The sequence below is a fragment of the Myxocyprinus asiaticus genome, chromosome 2 (assembly GCF_019703515.2).
Source record: "Myxocyprinus asiaticus isolate MX2 ecotype Aquarium Trade chromosome 2, UBuf_Myxa_2, whole genome shotgun sequence".
In the NCBI taxonomy this organism is placed as follows: domain Eukaryota; kingdom Metazoa; phylum Chordata; class Actinopteri; order Cypriniformes; family Catostomidae; genus Myxocyprinus; species Myxocyprinus asiaticus.
The window spans coordinates 30,695,588-30,718,914 of NC_059345.1; the positions used below are offsets into that span (position 1 = coordinate 30,695,588).

The 23,327-nt window shown below is 38.6% G+C and overlaps 1 protein-coding gene across 1 annotated transcript; it reads right to left on the bottom strand.

Moving 5' to 3' along the window:
• Positions 1-83: 83 nt before the first annotated feature.
• On the bottom strand, positions 84-21,941 carry sltm (SAFB-like, transcription modulator). The gene is made up of 20 exons (XM_051644220.1): positions 21,775-21,941; positions 20,417-20,504; positions 20,256-20,311; positions 19,494-19,521; positions 17,772-18,330; positions 17,108-17,151; positions 13,598-13,701; positions 13,286-13,435; positions 12,957-13,072; positions 12,696-12,847; positions 12,497-12,597; positions 12,354-12,410; positions 12,060-12,202; positions 8,281-8,446; positions 8,063-8,187; positions 5,619-5,792; positions 5,146-5,466; positions 4,535-4,673; positions 4,191-4,351; positions 84-2,152 (listed from the first exon to the last, which is right to left on the bottom strand). The coding sequence occupies exons 1-20, from the start codon at positions 21,907-21,909 to the stop codon at positions 2,056-2,058; spliced, it is 2,916 nt and encodes a 971-aa protein (XP_051500180.1). The 5' UTR covers positions 21,910-21,941; the 3' UTR covers positions 84-2,055.
• Between the last annotated feature and the right edge of the window lie 1,386 nt (positions 21,942-23,327).

Here is a 23,327-nt window from a genome sequence, read left to right on the forward strand (position 1 = left end):
TGCTATTTGAAGTGAAGTGAATTAGCTTGTGTGCTATATTGTATATAGCCATGTTGTTTTAGAAACTAAGGGCGCACAACACGTTAGTCATTGTATTTTTTATTTTTGTCATTTCATTTCACACTACAGGAACCATAGAAATGGATTCATAAATATCAGCAAGCTTGTATCACCTCTGACTGGTGTCATACTAGGAAGCACAAGCTAGGCACTATAGAGCTGGGAGAAAGATGTCTTACAGGTTTTGTACTGGGCATTGTGTGCTAAAATGGTGCATAATGTGTCTGGAACTGGTAAATCACCCATCAAAACCAAACTTGGAAAGTTTTTCCAAATATAAACAGTGGCAATTTTGGAAAGCTGACATTCACTTCTGATTAAATTATGATTCACTGCATTTGTGAAAGAGGGACTGTGTGGAGTGACTGTCAAACTTTGTCATAAAGTGCTTGCTAACTGTTGTACTTGCAGGTCAGATTTAATATGGACATTCCAAGGTGCTTATGATCAGTGGCATGTCTGAAACAGGAGCGATTAAGGACATTGCAAATGCAATCAAATAACAGATGACTCCAGCACACAAAATAATATGTAATCCACTGTGCATTAGCTTGTTCATGTCATTTGCATTGATTGCCTATAACTTTATTCTGGTGTATTGTACTCTATTTTAAACCTTTACTACTCAGATAATCTTGTTCATGACAGATGTGTGGATTGTCACAAGAATATACGCATAGGGCTTGAAATGATTTGTTAGTGGGGTATATACTGAAATGTAGAATTTGTAGTGGAAAACAGGTGTCCTAGACCATTTTAGTCCTTTATGCACTAGATAAGGATACCTCTTTTTATACAAAATGAAAAACTGGTGGTTTGTCTGACATCCCATGTTTTGCAATAAGGCTAATATTTATGGGGCTCCAATAAGATAAGGAGCTTTGGTTTCACTCAATGTTGCCATTTAGTTTTTTTCTCCTTTCCCTACATTCAGATAGGAAATGCTTGCAAGACTCATGAATATAATTTTATTATTCCTACATTTTCAAATCTTAGTGCCATTGAGGAAATGGTAATGAAAGCAGAGTAAGATAGGGATTTTGGCTGAGCTTATAATTTAGACAGAACTCAGATACAGGGCATTACCTTGGTTGGGTAATTATATTTCTGAATGTCACCCAGTTCTTTGATATTAAAATAACTTTTGGCACACATACATATTCTGCCACAAAAGGATGGATACTGGAAAGATTTCACTTGACAAAATGTCTTGGAATTGCAATTTACCAGGTTAGTCCATGGAAATGCAGTTGTAATGCATGTTTAACGTTAATTATCTGATGGAGCAGTCCCGTTGCGATTTCTATTTTTTATCCTTTATACTCGTATATTTACGCAAAACAAATAAATTGTACAAAATATGGGATAGAAGGCGTGCAATGTTCATTAATAACGAAAATGTGTGTAGCCCAACAATGTCAAAAGAGTACATGGACATATTTCCGTAACAAATGCCTTAGACGAGGGACAGTATGTCTGATTAAAGGAAATCTGGTCAGTAAAGTCTACTGGTTTGTGTTCTTAATATTCACTCACCATCTTCAAAGATTTGGGATCATCTTGCAAAAGTTTTTGTGTAGCTCAATATACCAAACCATAGCATACAGAAACAGTTATAATCCTCAATTTAAAAAAAAAAAAACATTTAAATTTTAATGGAATTAAGAGATTTGTCCAGTGCCCCACACACACACAACAAAAGTCTGCCCAAAGCAGAAAATAGTGTCTGGGACAGGAATTTTTAACATTACATATCCACTGGTTAAGAAATAAGCTGTACAGGTTGCACCTACACTATGTCAAGACAACATGTATGTACACAAAAGGTTGTTTACAGGTCACAAGAAAACAGTTTAGGGCACAAAAACCTACATGTACGCTAACAAAGCTCTTTACAAAGAAGAAAACAAACTCCAACTTTATCTTTACAACAATCTTTTGGCTATAGTTCAGCCAGTTAAAAACACCAAAAATTCAAAAAATAAAAAATGAATTCTAGAACCTTCCTTTAAAAGGCTTGAAGCCTACACTGCCGCCAGCAATGGGAACATTAGTGATCTGCACAATTCTGTTTATTCCAGAGGAGGAATGGCTGCAGAAAGACAGACAATCAGTATGACTCATGTCACTTGTACAAAAATCAACATGTGATGCAAAGATGTTTAAAATGTTAAACTTTTAATGTAATTAATAAAAGCTAAACGAAGAGACAGAGCGATCATTGGCTATATTTAGAACATACTACTCTTAATATTGCTAAAGTACGTACTATATATTGTGTGCAGTACGCAAATTTTCCAAAACGTACAGTATATTATATATATATATATATATAAAGACGTATGCAGTATACAATGCACTTGATCTGACCTTCCATTTTCAGTGTGATGGATGAACAAAGTAATATCAGCTCTGATAACACGGATCTCTCTTTGAATCATTTGATCAGACTTCCAAATGTGAAGACTTATTTAATAATGCAAAATAACTTTTCTGGACACCTCACGCTGCATTAAACATGCAACATGAGGTGGTTTATACTAAAATGCTTTTAAAAAAAAAAAAAAAAAAAAAGGTTCACATCAATCTACACTCCATACCACAATGACAAAGCAAAAATCTGATTTGTTAACTTTGCAAATTTATTGAAAAGAAAAAAAAACTGAAATATCACAGACATAAGTATTCAGACCCTTAACTCAGTACTTAGTTGAAGCACCTTTGGCAACAATTACAGCCTCATGTCTTTGTGTATGATGCAACAAGCTTTGCACACCTGGATTTGGGGATTTTCTGCCATTCTCTGCAGATCCTCTCAAGCTCTGTCAGGTTGGGGACCGTCGGTGGACAGCCATTTTCAGGTCTCTTCAGAGATGTTCAATTGGCAGGCTCTGGCAGGGCCACTGAAGGACATTCACAGAGTTGTCCCTAAGCCACTTTTGCGTCGTCTTGGCTATGGGCTTAGGGTCATTGTTCTGTTGAAAGGTGAACCTTTGGCCCAGTCTGAGGTCCTGCACCAGGTTTTCATTAAGGATATCTGTATTTAGCTGTATTCAGCTTTCCTTCAACCCTGACAAGTCCCCCAGTCCCTGCCACTGGAAAAACACCCCCACAGCATGATGCAACCATCACCATGCTTCACCGCTGGGATGGTACTGTGCAAGTGATGAGTGGTGCCTGGTTTCCTCCAGACATGATGCTTGGAACTGAGGCCAAACAGTTCAATCTTTGTTTCATCAGACCAGAGAATCTTGTTTCTCAGACAGAGTCCTTCCAAGCGGGCTTTCATGTGTCTTGCACTGAGGAGAGGCTTCCGTCTGGCCACTGTGCCATAAAGCCCAGATCAGTGATGTGTTGCAGTGATGGTTGTCCTTCTGCAAGTTTCTCCCATCTCCACACATGATCTCTGGAGCTCAACCAGAGTGACCATCTTGGCCACCTCTCTTACCAAGGCCCTTCTCCCCTGATTGCTCAGTTTGCCGGGCGGACAGCTCTAGGAAGAGTCCTGGTTGTTCCAAACTTATGTCATTTAAGAATTATGGAGGCCACTGTGCTCTTGGGAACCTTCAATGCAGCTGAAAAAATTTTGTAGCCTTCCCCATATCTGTGCCTCAACACAATCCTGTCTCTGAGCTGTGCAGGCAGTTCCTTTGACCTCATGGCTTGGTTTTTGCTCTGATATGATTTTCAGCTGTGAGACCTCAAGTGTGTGCCTTTTCATATCATGTCCAATCAATTGAATTTGCCACAGGTGGACTCCAATCAAAGTGTAGAAACATCTCAAAGATGATCCAGAGAAATGGGATGCATCTAAGCCAAATTTCAAGTGTCATAGCAAAGGGTCTGAATGCTTATGTCAATGTGATAAATTTTTTTTTCTTTTTTGCAAAGTAAACAAAAATCTGGTTTTTACTTTGTCATTATGGGGTATGGAGTGTAAATTGATGTGAAAAACAAAACAATTTAAAAGCATTTTAGCATAAGGCTGCAACAAAATGTGAAGGAAAAAAATAAATAAAATGAAAATGGTCTAAATACTGAATGTACAGTGTATTCTGCGCAGTAATTAGTAAGTTAGTATTCGATTTTGAACATAGCCACTGAAATGTGCACTCTAGATTATAACAAACCTGGAGTGTGATGCTATAATTCCAGGCCGACTCTCTCCCATTCGACGGTTATCTGGGAATCCCCCACTTTGTGATCCCGCTGCCCCATGCCAGTCTTTCCTGGGGCCCTGATCACGCCCATGCCTTTCCACCACCACCTGCCTGCCACTGCCAAAGTGCTGCTGTGTTAAGAAAAGGGGGAGTGGTTATTTAAATGTTAGCTTTTCATATATGCACATAGATTTGCACAAGGCTGAAAAGTAATGAATTTCTTGGAGGAAAACTGCTTTTTTTTTTTATTCTATACTAAACTTGAAACAGAAGTACGTAAGAATGCCAACAGAGTCAGATGTATATTGTCTTACCTGCTCTCCGATAACCACAGGTCTGCCTCCATCTCGACTGCTGAAACTGGTCCTGCCGCGGCTGGCTGAGGATGCCCCTCTTATGGCAGGACCGGGCCCCTCTCTGCCTGGCCGCTCTGGACGCATCCGCACTGCTCCTCTACAATGCAAACACCACCAGGTCTTGGTTAATTTTTAATAAGATGTGACAAAATAAATAAATTGCAAATCAGCAAGTCAAGAATGTACTGAATGAATCATTAGATGATTCATTCAGTACAACTCATGAGTTTATGACTTGAGTTGAGATGTGACTAATATTTTATCACCAATATTCACACACTTCTACATAACCAGTTATTAGTTAATATATTGGGTATGCAGATAAATGGCACCATTTGGTTACTCTCTAAAGAATGTCACCCACCAACAACATAACACCACTGTGCATTCAACAGAAAACAAAGGTTTTCAAATGTAAAGTAACAGCCATTCATTCTCAGGAGAGCATTTTAACAGATGAAAATCCTTTCAACAATAACACTGAAAACAACTTATGAAGCCACTTAATATGAAGCCGCTTTGTTCACAATTTAAAGAGAGATATTCCATGTACAGGAGCTTATCCCTACCCGACATCTCCTTGTTTAGCATTCATTCCACCGTCAGTCTTCCAGCCAGTGTGGCTAGCGTCTCTGGATGTCCTGGAGTGAGCAATGACTGGAGGCGCTCTGCCTCCGGCTGCTCGTTCAGGCATGGCCACCGGTCTACGCTCGTCACGGTCGCGGATCTCACGGCGGTCGCTGTCCCGCAGCTCAGAGCGGGGAGGAGGTGGTGGATCCGTTCTACGCACAGTTTCAAAATCTTTAGGATAACGGTCAAATCCCGATCCTTCTCGACGTGGAGCAGGCCGATTCTTCTTTGAATCGGCTTCATTTTCAAAACGGTTCCGCCTGCAGAGAAAGATTCATCAACTGCTTCTGTGCACACATTTGCATTCGATACCTCCAGCTGTGGAAAAGTGCTCAATACAGGGCAAAATTTGTCTCCAACCATTACTCTCCTATTGTGTTTGGGAAATACATTAATGTACAAGAATGCCTACCTATCAAAGTTGTTGGATTGTACTGCTGATGTCTGAGGGTAGCGGGTGCGGTCTCTGGGATTAAAGTTGTTGAAGCGGTTCTGTTGGCGGCTGTTGTAGTCAGAGCCCTGACTGATTCTCCCCTCTGGCCCAGTCTGCATCTTTTTACTGCTATTCCAGTAAGGGTCCTCCCTCCTGCACATACAGAAAGGTAAAAACCTATGAGCATCAGAGCCCTTATATACATACAAGGTTCTAGAGGTAGACTGATATATCAGTTTTACTGATTAATCATGCCGTTAGTTGCTTTTTGGAACTATCGGTTATCAGCCATTTTTATTCCTTCCACTGTGGCCGACGCTGGAGGATACTACAATTAGAACGGCTTGGTTCTACAGTATAACAGCAGCCTTGAGGTGAAATAGAAATAATCACTGACACCTTGTGGGGATTTGCTGCATCTACATCCCTCATCATTGACAATACTCCATATTTTTATCCTCATTTTAGGGCTGGGCGATAATTTTTATTTTATCGATTGATTTGAATTTGCGTTTTGACACAAATGTTATTTTTTCTTAAAGAAAAAAAATGTTTAGCATAAAATATTAGCAAATGCTATAGTTAGATAAGTTGTAAATCCCCTGAAGGCTGAATAAGGGGAACAAAAAAAAAAAAAAAAAGATTGTTCACAGCGCTTGGCTTGATGCCGCCCCGTTAAAGGTTAACAACATGGAGACTGATATAAAAGCTGGCAAAGTTTCCAGTGCGACTGCACAGGGTAAAAACAGATCAACTTTGTCTATCATGAATGTATACACCGGCTTAATCAGACCATAACTGACCTTGGCCTTGTGCGTATGTTAATGAACAAAATGGTCAACGTTTTTTTTTTTTTTTTTATACACAAAGTGTTAGTTACGTGACAGTTACAGGCGCTTATCAAATCTTATGGATAGGCTATAAATGGGAGAATCAAACATCCGCTGCTGCTTTTACCATGATGATTCAGATACTGTACGCTAGTAATAGATTTGATCCGTGATGTGTTCGTTTATCTATAGCTAACATTTTGGAAGCAATCATTTTAACAAACTGAATTTGAATTGTAATGACAATCATTTATAATTTCAAATTGCTGTGTTGCTCAACGTGTACCACACATAGCCGCTAGAGGGCGCCACTCACTCACACAGCACTGACTGAAGTGGTAAATGCAGACTGTCAGATTTTAAAACACAGCAGGTTGCGGTTTATCCCATAAGGCAATATTGCGATTTCAATCTTAATTCAAAATCAATCGTGCAGCCTTAGATACCATACCAATTTCTCAGACGTCAAAGTCAGCATGTTTCACGTTTTTTTTCCACATCCTGTAACACACATCATGATCTAAACTGGAAAGCAACATTTGTCTAGATTGAAATTTTTTTTTTTATGTCTGGTCTCTGTCTGCAGGGGTTGATGATTACACATACAAATTGTTTGATATACTAATGAGTACTTTCTGTATAAACTTGAGACATGAATCGTGTATCATCCTTGGGTTAAAGGCAAAAAAAAAAAAAAAAGTTTTTGCCATATCGCTCAACACTACCTCACTTCAATGCATATTGTTATTTTGATCATATAATCAAGTGTTTTAAACTGAAGCGAGGGCAGGCAAAGAAAAGTGTGACTATGAAAATGTGTCCCATCAGGGTCTACAACTATTTTTCACTATATCTATAATATATGAATACACCTTATTCCTCATTAAACCTCATATGGTGAAATAAACACTACAAATCTTCATTGTTTTCAGGTTATTACTGGGATTTAGATTAAACAATTATTGGGGATTTTGACTTTTCATTTTGGACCCTTGTAGCCTCTGTGTCTGTGCCCACTATAGGATTATTTTTGACATTCTATGAATCGATTTAAAAAAAAATATATATATTGTCCAACTAATTGGTTATCAGCCTTTTCCACCACCTTACTGATATCTGCAAAATCCACTATTGTCGACCTCTCAAAGGTTTCCACCCTTTCTGACCTATAAATTTCCATTAACTTTCCAGGCTTTTGTGATTATTTGATACATATTTTTAATATTTTGATTCAGACCAATTTTGTGATGAATCATTTAGACAGATTTGTGACCCATTTCAATTTGGTCATTGAAAAGAACAGACTCTAAAAAGAAGAGATTGGACAATAGCTTGCAAGTAAGTTTTACTGTACAAAAGAGAAATCTCTTGCTTGAAATATTTTAGAGTAGCGTAAAAACTAGAATTGTACTATGTATTTGTACTACACTATTTTGTGGCTGTCCAAGTCTGGAAAACAGCTATATTTTCTGGCTTTTTTTGACTGCGTAAACCCTGTACAAACAGGCCACTGAGAATAAATATCTATTATTTTTGTTAAAATATTGAAGTAGTTTCTCAGAAAATGTAAAACAAACAGAATTGTGAACATACCTTTGGTCAACGTCACGCCCCCTCTTTAAGTTGTTTCGTTTCTCCTGCTCATAACGCAGCTGCTCCTGTTGCCGTCTTAACTCCTCGCGTTCACGAGCCAAACGCTCAGCTTCCTTGCGTCGCTCCTGCATGCACGGACACACAAATTTTCAGCACATCAATTTAGACAAACAAAACTCCAGCTCTGAGATTCACAGGCAGGTGTATAGTGGCTGTACCTGCTCAATGCGGATTCTCTCCCGCTCCAGTCTCTCTCTCTCCATGCGCTCACGTTCAAGCTTCTGTCTTTCCACCTCCAGCCTCTGCCGCTCTCTCATCAGGTTCTCCCTTTCCTCCCGCTCACGCAGAAGACGGATCCGCTCCCGCTCCGCTAATTCACGCCGTCTGAAGATCACAGTATTACAAACTGCATTTCAGCACTTTGAAGTTTGGTGTTTACAAATGTATGGAAAAATCAGCATTAGAAAGACAGGGTTGCTGCAAATTTAAGACTAAGACCTAAACAAATTAATACCATATGTCCATACAGAACAAACATATCACAGACTCTTTTACTAAATAGGCTGGGGCACACATTTAACAAGGCACTTGTAACACTGCTTATCAGGGTCTCTGCAATTTTGGAATACTCAAGACACGTTTTCCACATGTATTTACACATTTACAGTACATCATATTAAAACTGGCTTATGTACCAATATCAAAACATATGAATTAGAGATTAACCGATTGGATTTTGCCGATACAATAATAATGTGAAAGGCAATAACAGATTAATCTGCCTACTACGAATTCCAATGCTCAGTTTCTACCATGTGTGATCTGTGCAAAAGAAAATAAAAAATGACTTACGACTATAGTTTCATAAATCGATATATTGAATGTGTCTTTCCTTCCTGTGACAGAGGCCAAATGGAATTAAATTCTAGAAGCAGATTATTGTGCAACCAAAATACCAATAATAAACAGAAGAAAAAACTAAAAAAAAAATATTGGTGCATAATGCATGACTTAACCCAGAAATACACCGGGGACTCTTATTTTGAAATGTTTGTGCTTCACTGCTCTCAGCAGTAAAAGTAAACATTTTCATCAACAGTAGATCATCAGCGATCGCTTGACAAATGTCCAGTATTCATTCATTCATTCATTGCAAAATGCTCTGAAGCCGCTTGGAAACACCGAATCTCCAGTTCCCCGTGTGCTTTTCACTTTGAAGACCGCAGTGCACGCAGACGATACATTTTTTTATTTTTTATTATTAAATCATAGCCTTTTAAAATTTAATAACCACATTAGGGCCGATTCTGGTCTTTACATCCCCAAATGTAAGATCTCTTTAAATTATTTGTTTGTTTTGAAGGATATTAGAGGCAGAAGAATTGCTGGCAATATGATTTGAATCTAGAAAACCCAACCTTTTAATCCTGGAATTCCTCAATGTCATAAATTAAAAGAATCTGTTGACTAAGGTGTCAAGAAACCTAGCTGATGCTCACATATGGCCAATAAAACTAACAAAAGAGATCGCACATGACTTGAGAACTTCTCTGCAAAGAGGCCCTAAGTGCAAAAGTTACGGGCAATAAAAGACATATTACACACTCCTTGGAATCCCCGAGAAAGACTCGGAACACACTCTGTTTTGTCCTCCGATACGAACCAATTTGCTACACTTAGACTCGGATCACGAGACACTGTGATTATTCTGCAAACAGCATCTAAAAGGAATCCATGAACATTGTACTTTACTCAGTTAACCCTCTAAAATGTACAGAATGCATTTAAACCTACAAAGTACACAATACCTAGCCTTGCTAGATAATTCTGAAAATGACTTTGACCTGTGATCACTGTTATAACTGACAAATTAATGATTAGAGCCTGATGTACCTTTTAAAACATGTATAGTGATTTGTAATCACTTGTAATTGACAAATCAATGATTATAATCTTCAATCTTGTATTTATTCATCTCATTGTACTAAGAATGGTAACTATTCAGGTTTCTCATAACTTGTATTATCCATGTTGTAAAACCAATGAATTAACCAGTATGATTGGTAATCAGGGATTTTCCTGTTTTGTTACTTACACGTGTAATATTCATGAAAGTACGTCATATTTAGTACGTAAATGCTTTGTTTACATAGAGAATGTCTCTTGCACCATTTTCAAGATATAAAAGTTCTTGATTAAACATTCACTATTTTGAGCGGGAATCTACCACACAAAGGATCGTAAATCAGCTGTGAAGAGGACAGACCAGTCGACCATGTGACTCTGAAAAGTCACTTCTGATTGGCTCAGGACACCATTGGGGTGCGGCCAATTTCAGTTCAAATATCTCCAAAACAGGAAGAACTCAATCCTCCTCTTCTCCTCTCTTCTGCTCTCTTGGAACAGTCTCTTGCTCTTCACTGAAGCTCCTCATCCTCTGTGCCATGTAGAGTCCAAGGAAAACTCGGGACTCGTCCCGAGGAAGCCTCTCACTCTCTGCTCTACGGTTCACACACACCCAATGGGAGTCGTGAGTCCTCCTTGCAGAAGGCCTCGCTTCAAAGCCCACCAGCATCATCCATCCAGACTATCCGCGATCATAAGAGTCCAAAACATCGACAAAGAGCCAAAGAACCAAGCAACACGAGATGCAAGGAAACGCAACACCACGCAAGTATATCACCAGACTTTTGCTCAAAGTGCTGGTGTATTAGTTAAATACTTCAGGTAATCCGATTGTAAATCGATTTAGACTCGAGGATAAATGGTTCTTAAGGAATTGTCAAAAGACTCCATAAAGTTAATCTTCTCTGTATTGATCATTTATTTCACATTCCGTCACTACTCATCAACCTGTTTCATGTTGTATGTGTTAGATTAGTTTTGTTTAGAATAGAAAAAAATTGTCTGTATTCCATAATTTGATTGTGGTATATTTTGATAAATAATCTCATTCCTGTTTTTAAAACATTTCACTTCAAAGCTATACCTAAATATGTGTAATATTATTTTCAATAAGCCATGAGAATAATATTACTACAAAAATTAATCAATTCCCTTATTAAAGCGGATTCCTTACAATAGAAATTGTGAGCGGACAACTAGATGTTGTATTACGATCTTAATGGTGGAGAATTTTATTCAGACAAATAATCTAGTTATTTGTCATTCATCTTGCTTATAATGGTTGTCGAACGCAACCAATTCCATTATAAATTTCCTTACATAATCATGTAGAATAAGGACAGTTTAAATGAATTCCTAGCTCACATACCGTTTCCTTACATATAATGGTGGAGGTACACGGGCACTTTAACCCATCCCGTGTACATTTATACTACCAAATTTCCTACAGTTTGGTGTTTACTGCCATATCAGCTACAATGGCTATTTCATGGCAAATACAGGTGGCAATCAAACAATTAAAATGCAACATCTTGCAAAAACAATGCATAGATTAAAAAAAGACCATTCAATCTAGTATAGTAAATCAATTCTATAAAAGATCCTTTAGTTGCACTTTTGATAAAAATTCCAAGAGCTTTCCTGAGCACATCTTACAAAACAAGTCTTTCAAGGTTTTTTCAGATAAAAAGCATTGTCTCATGATGTTAAAAATAGGGCAGATTAGGAGCACATGCTTCATTCAAAGGGGTGTTACAATATTGGCATTTTGGTGGTTCTTCACCTTTCAATATATACCCATGGGTCAGTCTAGTGTGGCCGATATGACACCTTGTGTACACCACTTTGTCATGTCTAGATTTGAAGGGATAAAATGTATCTTATTCCAACCACAGGGTTTATTTCAAATACTTTAAGACATCCTTCCCATTCCGTTTGCCATTTATTTAAAAAAATAGTGGTTGAATAGGGGCTTGAGGTCTCTCTTTATATGATAATTAAGACTTTTGTTAAGACTAATTTTAAGACACTGAAGGACCCACGGGAACCCTGGACACAGAAAACTGGTATGTGAATAAGTGTGTATGATTACCTGCGTAGTTCCATAGCCCTACGAACGCGTTCCATCCTGACCATGCGCTCACGCATCCGCTGTTCCTTCATCTTTTCAAATGGCAGGATGTCCTTGTTGCCACCTTTGTTAGGCAGGGGTCTCCCTTTCTTCATCATCTCCACCTGTAAATATAACAAAAAAAACAAACAAAAAAAAAAACCCCCAAAAACAAATAGGTCAAACGAAGTATTAGTGAGAGTATGCACCATCTTGAGAATTTATGTAAAATGTTCACTGTCTGTGTCTAAGAATAAAGAAAACAATTTAACCAACCTCATTAGGTGGTATAAACCATCTGGGCCTTCTGCCCATTGTATTGGGTGCACCAGGCTGCAAAGAAATAGAGAATTACATAACTTAGTCTTTATAAACCCTGTTATCATAGTAATGCAGTACAGACTGAGGTTGTCTGTTACCTTCTCAAATCTTCCACCCCTTCTGAAAGGAGGACGAGATTTATTGAAGTTTTGCTCTCTTTTACCATAGTCGATCGGCATCATCTTGCCTGGACTCTTTCCTGTTGATAGGAAAGGAGGGATACAGACAATCACACAACATGTAACTATGAAGTTGTCACAGTTTCTCAGCACAAGAACACAACAAACCGTAACATACGTCCATATTTCTTTTCGTCTTTTTTGGCCGTATTGGCTGCCGAGTCAGAAGATGGTGCATCAGATCTGTTGTTTTTTGAGTCTTGCTTTTTGGCATCTTTCTCAGGGGGTTTCTCTGATTTTTTCTCTTCCTTCTTGGATGAAGCTGGAGACCTATTTAAAAAAATAATTAAATAAATTTATCAGTAAAATGTACTGAACACTTGTCCCCTCCAAAAGCATGGAAAGTGATGCATGGATTCATGAACTCATGAACACTTACTTGCTAGACGTTTTTGTTCCAGCTGGAGTGCGCTTTTCTCCAGAAGTTTTAGTGGAACTTGTCTTCTCCTCACCTTCTTTCTTTGAGAAGTCCTTTTTGAAAGGGTCAGTTCTCACCTAACAAGTATAACACCACGAGATCAGAGATTAAGTATGAGAGAACCACTTGTTTTTACAAAATACTCTTTGGCTGCAGTATAAAGCCTTTACATTTCAGAATTAACAGAATCTCCCTCTTCTTTCTTGTTCAAAAATCCTTCATAACAAAATGAAAATCCAGACAAATTAATTCAGTATCCTATTCATAAAGCATAGGGCTGAAGCTCCTACCCTGTCCACAGATATCTGCTGTCCATGGAGCTCTGTGCGGTCCAGGTGGGAGATGCACCTGGCCACTTCTGCACTGGACGACATGGTAACTAACCCATAACATTTGGCTCCTGGGCTGCGAGCGTTGGTGACCACTTTAGCACTAAAAACCTATTTGAAACAGTTAACAAAAAAGCAGATAATTGCTTCAGAAACTGGGACATGCAATCACAACAAAGACAAACAATCCATAATCATAAGGCCAAGTTCAAAGACAAGCCATTGCCAATATATTCTCAAATGGAGAAACAATGAGCCATAACCAAGTCTTACCTTGCCATATTTGCCAAAGAGGTTTTTAAGATCAGCTGCTTTGGTGTTGGAGGACAGGCCACTCACCCACAGATTTCGAGTAGAGATGGTGCTGCTGCTGCCTCCTAAAAGCATAATTTGGAGTTTAGAAGAGACACTCCACACTCATGCATACCCACTTTATCTGACACTTAAGTTGTGTACAGCACTTAATGACAACTAAAGTATCCAGGTAGAATAACTTTCCAATTATTCATCTCATTGTTATGTAATGCAGGCTTTTGGTACAGTGCCTACAGAAAATCATCATACCCCTTTGGAATCACTTCCATCATTCCCTTATTTCTTTTTTTGGTCTTACAGCCTGAAATCAAAACCCATTTAAAAAATAATATATATATATATATATTTTCCCCCCAGCTTTATTTACAAATTTTGCCTTACAACATTCAAGTAATGAAAAAAAAAAAAAAATAAATAAAAATCCACAAAATACTTTGAGCTATCTTTTGCTTTAATGACAGCCATCAGTCTGTTTGGATAGATTTCTAATAGCTTTGTGCACCTAGATTGGGGAATATTTGCTCATTCTTTCTTGCATTGAGTTCAGTCAAACTGCAGGGCGAGCAGTGATGGACAGGTTTTCTATTGGATTTAGGCCAGGGCTCTAACTTGGCCCCTCAATGACTTTGAGCTTCCTATCATTAAGCCACTGCATGTTTTATTTGCTTGTGTGTTTAGGGTCATTGTCGTGCTATAAGGTGAACCACCTGCCCATCTTCAGTTGAGCAGAGGGCTACAGATTTTCCTCAGAATGGGTGTACATGGTAGCATCGATTTCCCCTTCAATCCTGACCAATTGCCCAGTCTCCGCTAAAGAGAAACACCCCCACAACATTGTTGCCACCACCATGCTTCACAGTAGGTATGGTATGTTCTGGGTGGTGTGCTCTGTTTGGTTTTCTCCAAATACAGGTGCATCTCAATAAATTAGAATGTCATGGAAAAGTTCATTTATTTCAGTAATTCAGCTCAAATTGTGAAACTCGTGTATTAAATAAATTCAATGCACACAGACTGAAGTAGTTTAAGTCTTTGGTTCTTTTAATTGTGATGATTTTGGCTCACATTTAACAAAAACCCACCAATTCACTATCTCAAAAAATTAGAATACATCATAAGACCAATAAAAAAAACATTTTTAGTGAATTGTTGGCCTTCTGGAAAGTATGTTCATTTACTGTATATGTACTCAATACTTGGTAGGGGCTCCTTTTGCTTTAATTACTGCCTCAATTCGGCGAGGCATGGAGGTGATCAGTTTGTGGCACTGCTGAGGTGGTATGGAAGCCCAGGTTTCTTTGACAGTGGCCTTCAGCTCATCTGCATTTTTTGGTCTCTTGTTTCTCGTTTTCCTCTTGACAATACCCCATAGATTCTCTATGGGGTTCAGGTCTGGTGAGTTTGCTGGCCAGTCAAGCACACCAACACCATGGTCATTTTACCAACTTTTGGTGCTTTTGGCAGTGTGGGCAGGTGCCAAAACCTACTGGAAAATGAAAGCAGCATCTTTAAAAAGCTGGTCAGCAGAAGGAAGCATGAAGTGCTCCAAAATTTATTGGTAAACGGGTGCAGTGACTGTGGTTTTCAAAAAAACACAATGGACCAACACCAGCAGATGACATTGCACCCCAAATCATCACAGACTGTGGAAACTTAACACTGGACCTCAAGCAACTTGGGCTATGAGCTTCTCCACCCTTCCTCCAGACTCTAGGACCTTGGTTTCCAAATGAAATACAAAACTTGCTCTCATCTGAAAAGAGGACTTTGGACCACTGGGCAACAGTCCAGTTCTTCTTCTCCTTAGCCCAGGTAAGACGCCTCTGACGTTGTCTGTGGTTCAGGAGTGGCTTAACAAGAGGAATACGACAACTGTAGCCAAATTCCTTGACATGTCTGTGTGTGGTGGCTCTTGATGCCTTGACCCCAGCCTCAGTCCATTCCTTGTGAAGTTCACCCAAATTCTTGAATCGATTTTGCTTGACAATCCTCATAAGGCTGCGGTTCTCTCAGTTGGTTGTGCATCTTTTTCTTCCACACTTTTTCCTTCCACTCAACTTTGTTAACATGCTTGGATACAGCACTCTGTGAACAGCCAGCTTCTTTGGCAATGAATGTTTGTGGCTTACCCTCCTTGTGAAGGGTGTCAATGATTGTCTTCTGGACAACTGTCAGATCAGTCGTCTTCCCCATGATTGTGTAGCCTAGTGAACCAAACTGAGAGACCATTTTGAAGGCTCAGGAAAACTTTGCAGGTGTTTTGAGTTGATTAGCATGTCACCATAAACTAATTTTTTGAGATAGTGAACTGGTGGGTTTTTGTTAAATGTGAGCCAAAATCACCACAATTAAAAGAACCAAAAGACTTAAACTACTTCAGTCTGTGTGCATTGAATTTAATACACGAGTTTCACAATTTGAGTTGAATTACTGAAATTAACTTTTCCACGACATTCTAATTTATTGAGATGCACCTGTATATAGTTCATTCCAAAAAGTTACATTTTTGTCTCATTTGACCATAAAACCTTTTGCCACGTCATCAGAAACCTCCAAGTGTTTTTTCCCCGCAAAGTGCAACGAGACTTAGTGTGGCACTTTTTCAGAAGAGGCTTCTTTCTTGCCAGCCTGCCATACAGGCCAGCTTGGTAGATTGTTGTCACATGCACAAACGATCGATCTCAGCCATAAGGGCTTATAAATCCTTCAAAGTTGCATTTGCCCTCTTGATGGCTTCCCTGATCAATATCCTCATGGCACGGTCATCCAGTTTGGAGGGACAGCCCGATCTAGACAAGGTTTTGGTGGTGCCATGCGCTTCCCACTTCTTAATAATGCTCTTAACTGTACTGAGAGGGAGAGTTAAAGCCTTTGAAATCTTTCTGTATCCTTCTAACCTGTGCCTTTCTACAATTTTATCCCAGATCCCTTTTGAAAGCACCTTTCCAACCATGGTGAATACTTGAATTCATTATCATGCACTACTTGTAATGGAATCCTCATGGAACAGCCAGTTTTATTCTAAAGTAATCAAAACCACTACAATTGATGTCAGGTGGGGACTAATTAGCCCGGAATGTGATCTGAAAGGTGACTGTTTGCACCAGAGCAAGTTTGTAATAGTTATTCTTAATTGTTCAGAAGGTTTTAACAGGTTATTTTCACATTGATGTTGAAGGTTTTGTAAATACAGCTGGAAAATGTTTGAATTAAATTTACATGGTGTAATACGACAAACGATAAGGTATGATGACTTTCTATAGGCACTGCATGTTCCTATATAATAGTAATACTGATCTTTCATGATATATACCTGCTGCTGTGTGTAAAAACACATGCTAGTATGATTATCGAAGTAGGGATATCAATCTACAAGTCTGGTGTGTCATGCAACAAAGCATTACACCTAAAATATATATTATGAGATTTTTGGATTTGGAGAATTAAAAAAAAAAAAAAAACTCTTACCTTTCTCATCTTTTGTAGTCTTTCCATCTCTGTCTTTTGAAGAGCTAAAATGTAAATATTATGAGAGCAACAAGAAGAAAGAAATAATTGAATGAGTACCAGAACATGAGATAAGACTGTGGCACCGAGGTACATCTCCAAACAAACAACAAAAGGTTACACATTTTTGGTGCATTACAGAAAAAGGGGAGGGAAAAAAAAAAAAAAAAAAAAACATCCCCATAGCTTGGACTTGGACAAAACTCCAATATGGCTTCTTTCTCTTGCTTTTCCACAGGAGCAAGGTGGGTCAGGTTTTCTGCCAATTTATTCCCTTGACCAATGAAATCCTCGGGAGGGTGTTCAACTTGAGAGAATCACTTCACTGGACTGACAAACCCCTCTGACATCACTGGAACTATTGCTTTTTTTAACCCACAAGTAGGGACTGGAAAAGCAAGTGCTGGAAATGTGTGCGTAACAGACGTGTTTTCAGCTCCTCGTTTAATGACACCAATTACCAAACTTCAAAAAAGGGCAAACCAAACCAAAAGACAACCAAATGCAGGGATTAGGTACAATGAACAACTTATGAAACAATTCTTGCAGCTACCCACAATGCTGAGTTCTTAGTGAGCTGGAACTTGGTAGTAGTATCTTAAAGAACTGACATAGAAAGACAAACCTCTTTGCTTGACCTGTTGCCCCAGTTGAAGAGGGGCCTTTCTTCCCAGAATCCTTTTCTTTGTCTCCCGTTTCTCCTTTCTTCGAGGCCTCTCTGCTGTCCTTCTTGGCAGTGTCAGACAGGACGTCATCCCTCTTACCATCTTTGTTGACATCTATAGCTTCGGTCAGCGAGTCTGTGTCCTGCCCCATCTCAGCAGAGGCCTCAGATTCTTCACAGCCCTTGTCTGTCTCAGAATCTGGAAGTTTCACATGTTTACCTGTTTCCAGGAGGTCGTCGCCATCCACATCCAGTGTGATGGCATCTTCAGCCTGGATGGTGACGGATATATTGTCTTCCTCAACTTCTTTTACGGGTTCAGGAGCAGGTTCGCTCTCCAAGGCTTCCATCACTGGGACTTCAAGCTCAGCTTCTCTCTCTGCCTCAATCTCTGCATCAGGGTCAGGCTCCACCTCAGCCTTAAGATCAGGCTCTGCCCCTGCCTCGGGCTCTGCAAGGCCGTCTTCACAGGAGAAGGTTTTAGAATTTTCACGAGTAGCATCATCAGTATCAGTTACATCTGAGGGATTCAACAAGCATAAAACATGGCAAAAACACATAGTTTAACATTCACATCTCTGTGCTACGTGACCTAGAAAGTAGAATAGAGAGCAAGTTTAGTGTTAGTGGTCATCGTGGGTGAGGAAACCACAGGTATACATAAAAAACATATTCCTTAGAGAAAAATGAAGAGGAACAATCTTCTGTGTGTTCATAGTCATTCACTTCTCACTTTGATGAACACCAGCTCCAATGGCACTATCTTGGTCCAAATTTTGGGTTCCAACATATTTAGGTGAGATTGACATACACTTCTCCGCTTCAGGGAGATTTTTTTCCGTCTGAGTGACACTTTATTTCTACCCCATAAAAGTTCTCCAACCAGATATCACTCTTAGACCATGAGGCGTCAAGTCGTCACATCCAGGGTCTTCTTTCAAACACTCCCTTTGACTGTCCATCTCATATTACAGCTGATGGAGGAGAATCAAACACAGGGTGCCAAATCTTCCTTGATCCATTGGAGATATCCAATCCTGTTCATAGCACCCGGTCATGTAACACTGCTAAAAATGGATGTCCAATGAGCTGTCCAGTCTTCACTTCAAGATACAAGCAGTGCTGAACCAATGAGTTTTGATGTCCACGTAAGCCATGTAGGCTATATTGCAGGCAAAAAGCAGTATCAAGAATATGGTGAATGAGGTTCACACATGTCATGTTCTGACCAGTCAAATGCACGCTGTCTGTTGCCTTCTCCGTTCAGAGTAAGTCCATTCGCAACAGAAGAATGAAAAGATCTGCTGAAGCTTTGGCTCCTTATGGTGTTCTGAATGCAGCAAACTAGAGGAGACTGTGTTGATGAAAGGAATCCTATGCTGATCAAATGTGGTGACAGGGTAATGTGTTCAACAAACCAGATGAAGAGATTTGGTGCATCACCGATGTTAAGACAAATGGTGAAGCGCTATCTGTCCTTAGATGCAGCACATGTGCTGAATGTAACGTTTAAGTGTCCGTGATTTGTTGCAAGACCTGTTTGTAATGTTTGTGACCAGAACACCTTGAGATTCAAAAACAACTAAAGAAAAAAGGACAAGAAGTCCAACCTTCTGATCAAACAACCTGCAAAACCTGAAAAACAAATGTTACACCTCCATCCCAAAAAATGACCAGACATACCTTTTTCAGATTCCTCCTCCTCAGTATCCTGAAAATTAAAAGCAGCAATTATATAGGAAGTTTGAAAAATACACAAAAGCAACATCAATACTTCCCTGCCATAGTAATCAATGAACACAAAAACTATTAATTTAAAATGCTTGTCATTATTATTGCAATGCCAGCCAAGGTTTTCTCTTTTCATTTTTGGGTGTGCATGCACTTTATGGTTTTGCTTGACAAATAACATTTCAAATGAGTTATTTCGCCAGAGGCTTGAACACTACATAGTTTAAATGCCCATTTACAGATAATTGCTGTTTTGCCCCAACCATAAGCTAATAAAAAAAAAAAAAACATGTTTGAACATTATCCTGTACGTTACTTCTTTTTGATTATATGACAGTTTACAATCGTTCCCATTCACTTAAAACATTTTAACATGTATCGTGAGAATTATAATTCAATGTAAGTGTATTGAAATTTATGCTTTGAAAGAAAGCTAGGTGAAGATTATGTAGATTAAAAGTAGTTTTATAAATTAAACCTTTTATAACTTAATAAACATATGTTTAACAGATCAATAGTCCATAAATATTAAATTATGAAGATATGAATTAAATAAATTCAAGTTTTATTACACCCAACTATGCATTAGATAAGTGACATTCATTTTGTTAAAATTATCATTGCTATTAAAAAGTGGTCCTCAAAACTTATAACCTACACTCTGAATTACCCATTAAATACACCTTACTCTAAGCAACACCATGTTTGCCTTACCTTTGAGAAGGATTCCTCTTCCATTGTGGTGTCTGTGTCCAGGTTTGTCTTCTTTCCTGAATATGTGCAATAATGCTATTTGGTCAAATTTATGAAAACAGAGATAAGGTGATAATACACGAGTTGAGTTCAGAGAGTAAACTGATCAGTCTGGGGTTTACCTTTGGATTTGGCTTGTTTTCTCGTGGGTGTGTCAGCCGAGACAACGATCTCTATATTGTCTGGATCGCCACCTTCATCTTCTATAGCCTGCACACATGGGGGAAACAATTCAACGATTGAGTGTCAGTGTACGTTTACACGACAACGATGTACTAAAAACGGAAACGTTTTTCCCTTTGCGTTTTTGAAAAGTTTCGCGTACAGACGACAACGTTGTCAAAACGATCCCCGTTCACACGGATCCGCGAAAACGACTAAAAACGCTGTATTATGCATGCCAGGCCAGTAGTTGGCGATGTCACTTTGTAAAGAAACACTACGCGCCTGCGCAAATAAGCATTCTTCCACAGAGCGGTGAAAACAAATAATGTCGATCGCTGGTCGTAGTTGCGATACAGTAAATCTACACTTTGCTGGAGAAGCGTCAATAAACTCAATCTTGAGCAGCACAAACAGTCCTGTAGTCCGCCATTGTAGTTTTGAATGTCTCGCGCGTTGTTTTGAAGTACTCGCGCGCATGCCTATAGGCTGAACACGTAATACGCATGCGCATGACGTTATCGTTCACAAATTCGCGTTTTTGTGTTTATACGGAGACGATAACGGCATCGTTTTCAAAAACTTGAGTTTTCAGGTCCCAAAACGCCGTTGTCGTGTAAACGAACAGCCAAAACGCATAAAAGGTTTTCCGCTTTTAGTTGAAAACGTTGTCGTGTAAACGGCCCCTTTGATCAGTGCAAAACTGCATTTAGGTCAGATTGTATATGCATTGCTGTGCTTCTGTTATCACCCAGCCTGCAATAGCTTCTAATAAAATACAGTGTGATTAACAGGCACTGAACTAAACGTTTTGCACAAGCTAGGATAAAACTGGCCAGTGCTATCATGTTATGCATTTTGCAAGCTAACAAAAACAAGAGCTCGCGACTTATTGGTTGAGATCTAGCAGCACGTTTTACTGTGAAATGCAAATTATTATAACGCACACGCTCTCTTTTTAAACTATCAAATACCTGCACATTAGAATGGTAAAAACAAATGATAAATCGGTTTAAAGTTGCAGCATCTGATATGAGCGCGTGACGCCCCATAGGCTTGCAGTTCGCTAGTGGAACTAAGCCTGTTTAGCAACATCATCATAGATTCGTTTCTGAACCCACTACAGTATATTGCACGACAGTATTAGGTGCTTAGTTTAAATGCGTGTATTACAGCGTTTTTATTTAATGTTTTAAATAACTATGTTAACAAACATTATTAGTGTGTAAACGGCTTTGCTAACTGACTAGCCATCGAGCTAGCTCGCGAGATTTGCCCCCACACATCAGCGTGATTAACTCTTTTAAGTAAGATTTACCTGCTTCAATCTTGCAACGAGGTTATTTTTCACACCAGTGATATCCAAATTTCTTCGTTTGAGCTCTGATTTGAGATCTACAACGCGTAAATCTGTAATCTTCTTAGTCTCTGCTGAAATGGCACCCGACGCCATTTTAACTGTGCGCGCGAGCTCTACAGCGACACAAATAAAAGCGCATCAGCTGGGGCTGGGCGGATCGATACTGCAGAAACTGATGGGGGATCAAGCATATCGATCCGGAAGGTTTTTGTAACTAGTGATCTTATTATTTAGATTACAAGAATATCAATGCATCATTTTTTGGGGGGGCAGTAACCAAGGTTTTCATACAATTAACCATGGTTTTAGGCTACTACCGCATTACTGTAGTATCCATATGGTAACTTGGTTTTAGTTACCATATTATAATATCTATGGTTGATTTTTAGGTTTTATATGTGGCTTATACTAACTAATTTTTAAAGGGTAAACAAAGAAGCCTAATAATTTTTTGTTTAGGCCCATAAATATAAAAACAATTTAAGTAATAAGAAAGTTACTTATTTTATCCAAAGAATTCGTAAAAATTCAGTTTAATAGAGGTCTCGGTATTGGTATCGATGTCGGCGATATGGGCCTAAAAGTACTTGGTATCGGATCGAAAAGAGAATAAGAGGTATCGCCCATCACTCATCAGGACACGTCACGTGTATTTACGTTGCGGCCATTGACCACTATCTAATAAAATATGAGGACAAAGCAAACGAACATATTCACGATGGCACCGAGATTTTAGCTGGGCGATTCTCATTAAACTTGTCAATAAAATGTTCTGTCAAAATTTTACTCCACAATCAAAACAGACAAAAAAGAAATGTGACATTATTATTATAAAAAAAAAAAAAAAGTTTTTTTAATTGTGCAGTTGTTTTATAGTTACGCACATTTTACCCGTCAAATCTCATAACCGAAACGCCAAAAAAGATGGCCATTATGATATTTTCATTACCGCAATGTAAAAAAAGAAAAGAAAAAGAAGATAAAAAGGTATCTTTTAAATTTTCCTGATTTTAATCATTTTATTTTCAATCATCATTCGAAACAATGGTAATAGTAAAAGTAAAATGCATTACAGTAATGAGAATTGGGGAGTAAAGTGTCCTGAAAATAATGTTACAATGAGAAAATCTTAGTGGTCCTAAATGTAGGCTTCATTCTTTTTTTTTTTATATATTTGGGGTTAAATATGAAAAGGTCATTTTGAACAGGTTTTATGAGGATTGATAGATTTTTATATTTAAAACACTGGAAATAAAACAATTGCAAAATATCCCTTACAGAAAATAGCTGGAAAAAAATTGTTAACCACAGTTTCTACATTGACACTAGTGTATGTATGTATGTATATATATATATATATATATATATATATATATATATATATATATATATATATATATACCACTCAGGAAGGAGACACATTCTGTCTCCTAGAGGTGAACATAGTTTGGTGCAAAAAGTGCAAATCAATCCCAGAACAACAGCAAAGGACCTTGTGAAGATGCTGGAGG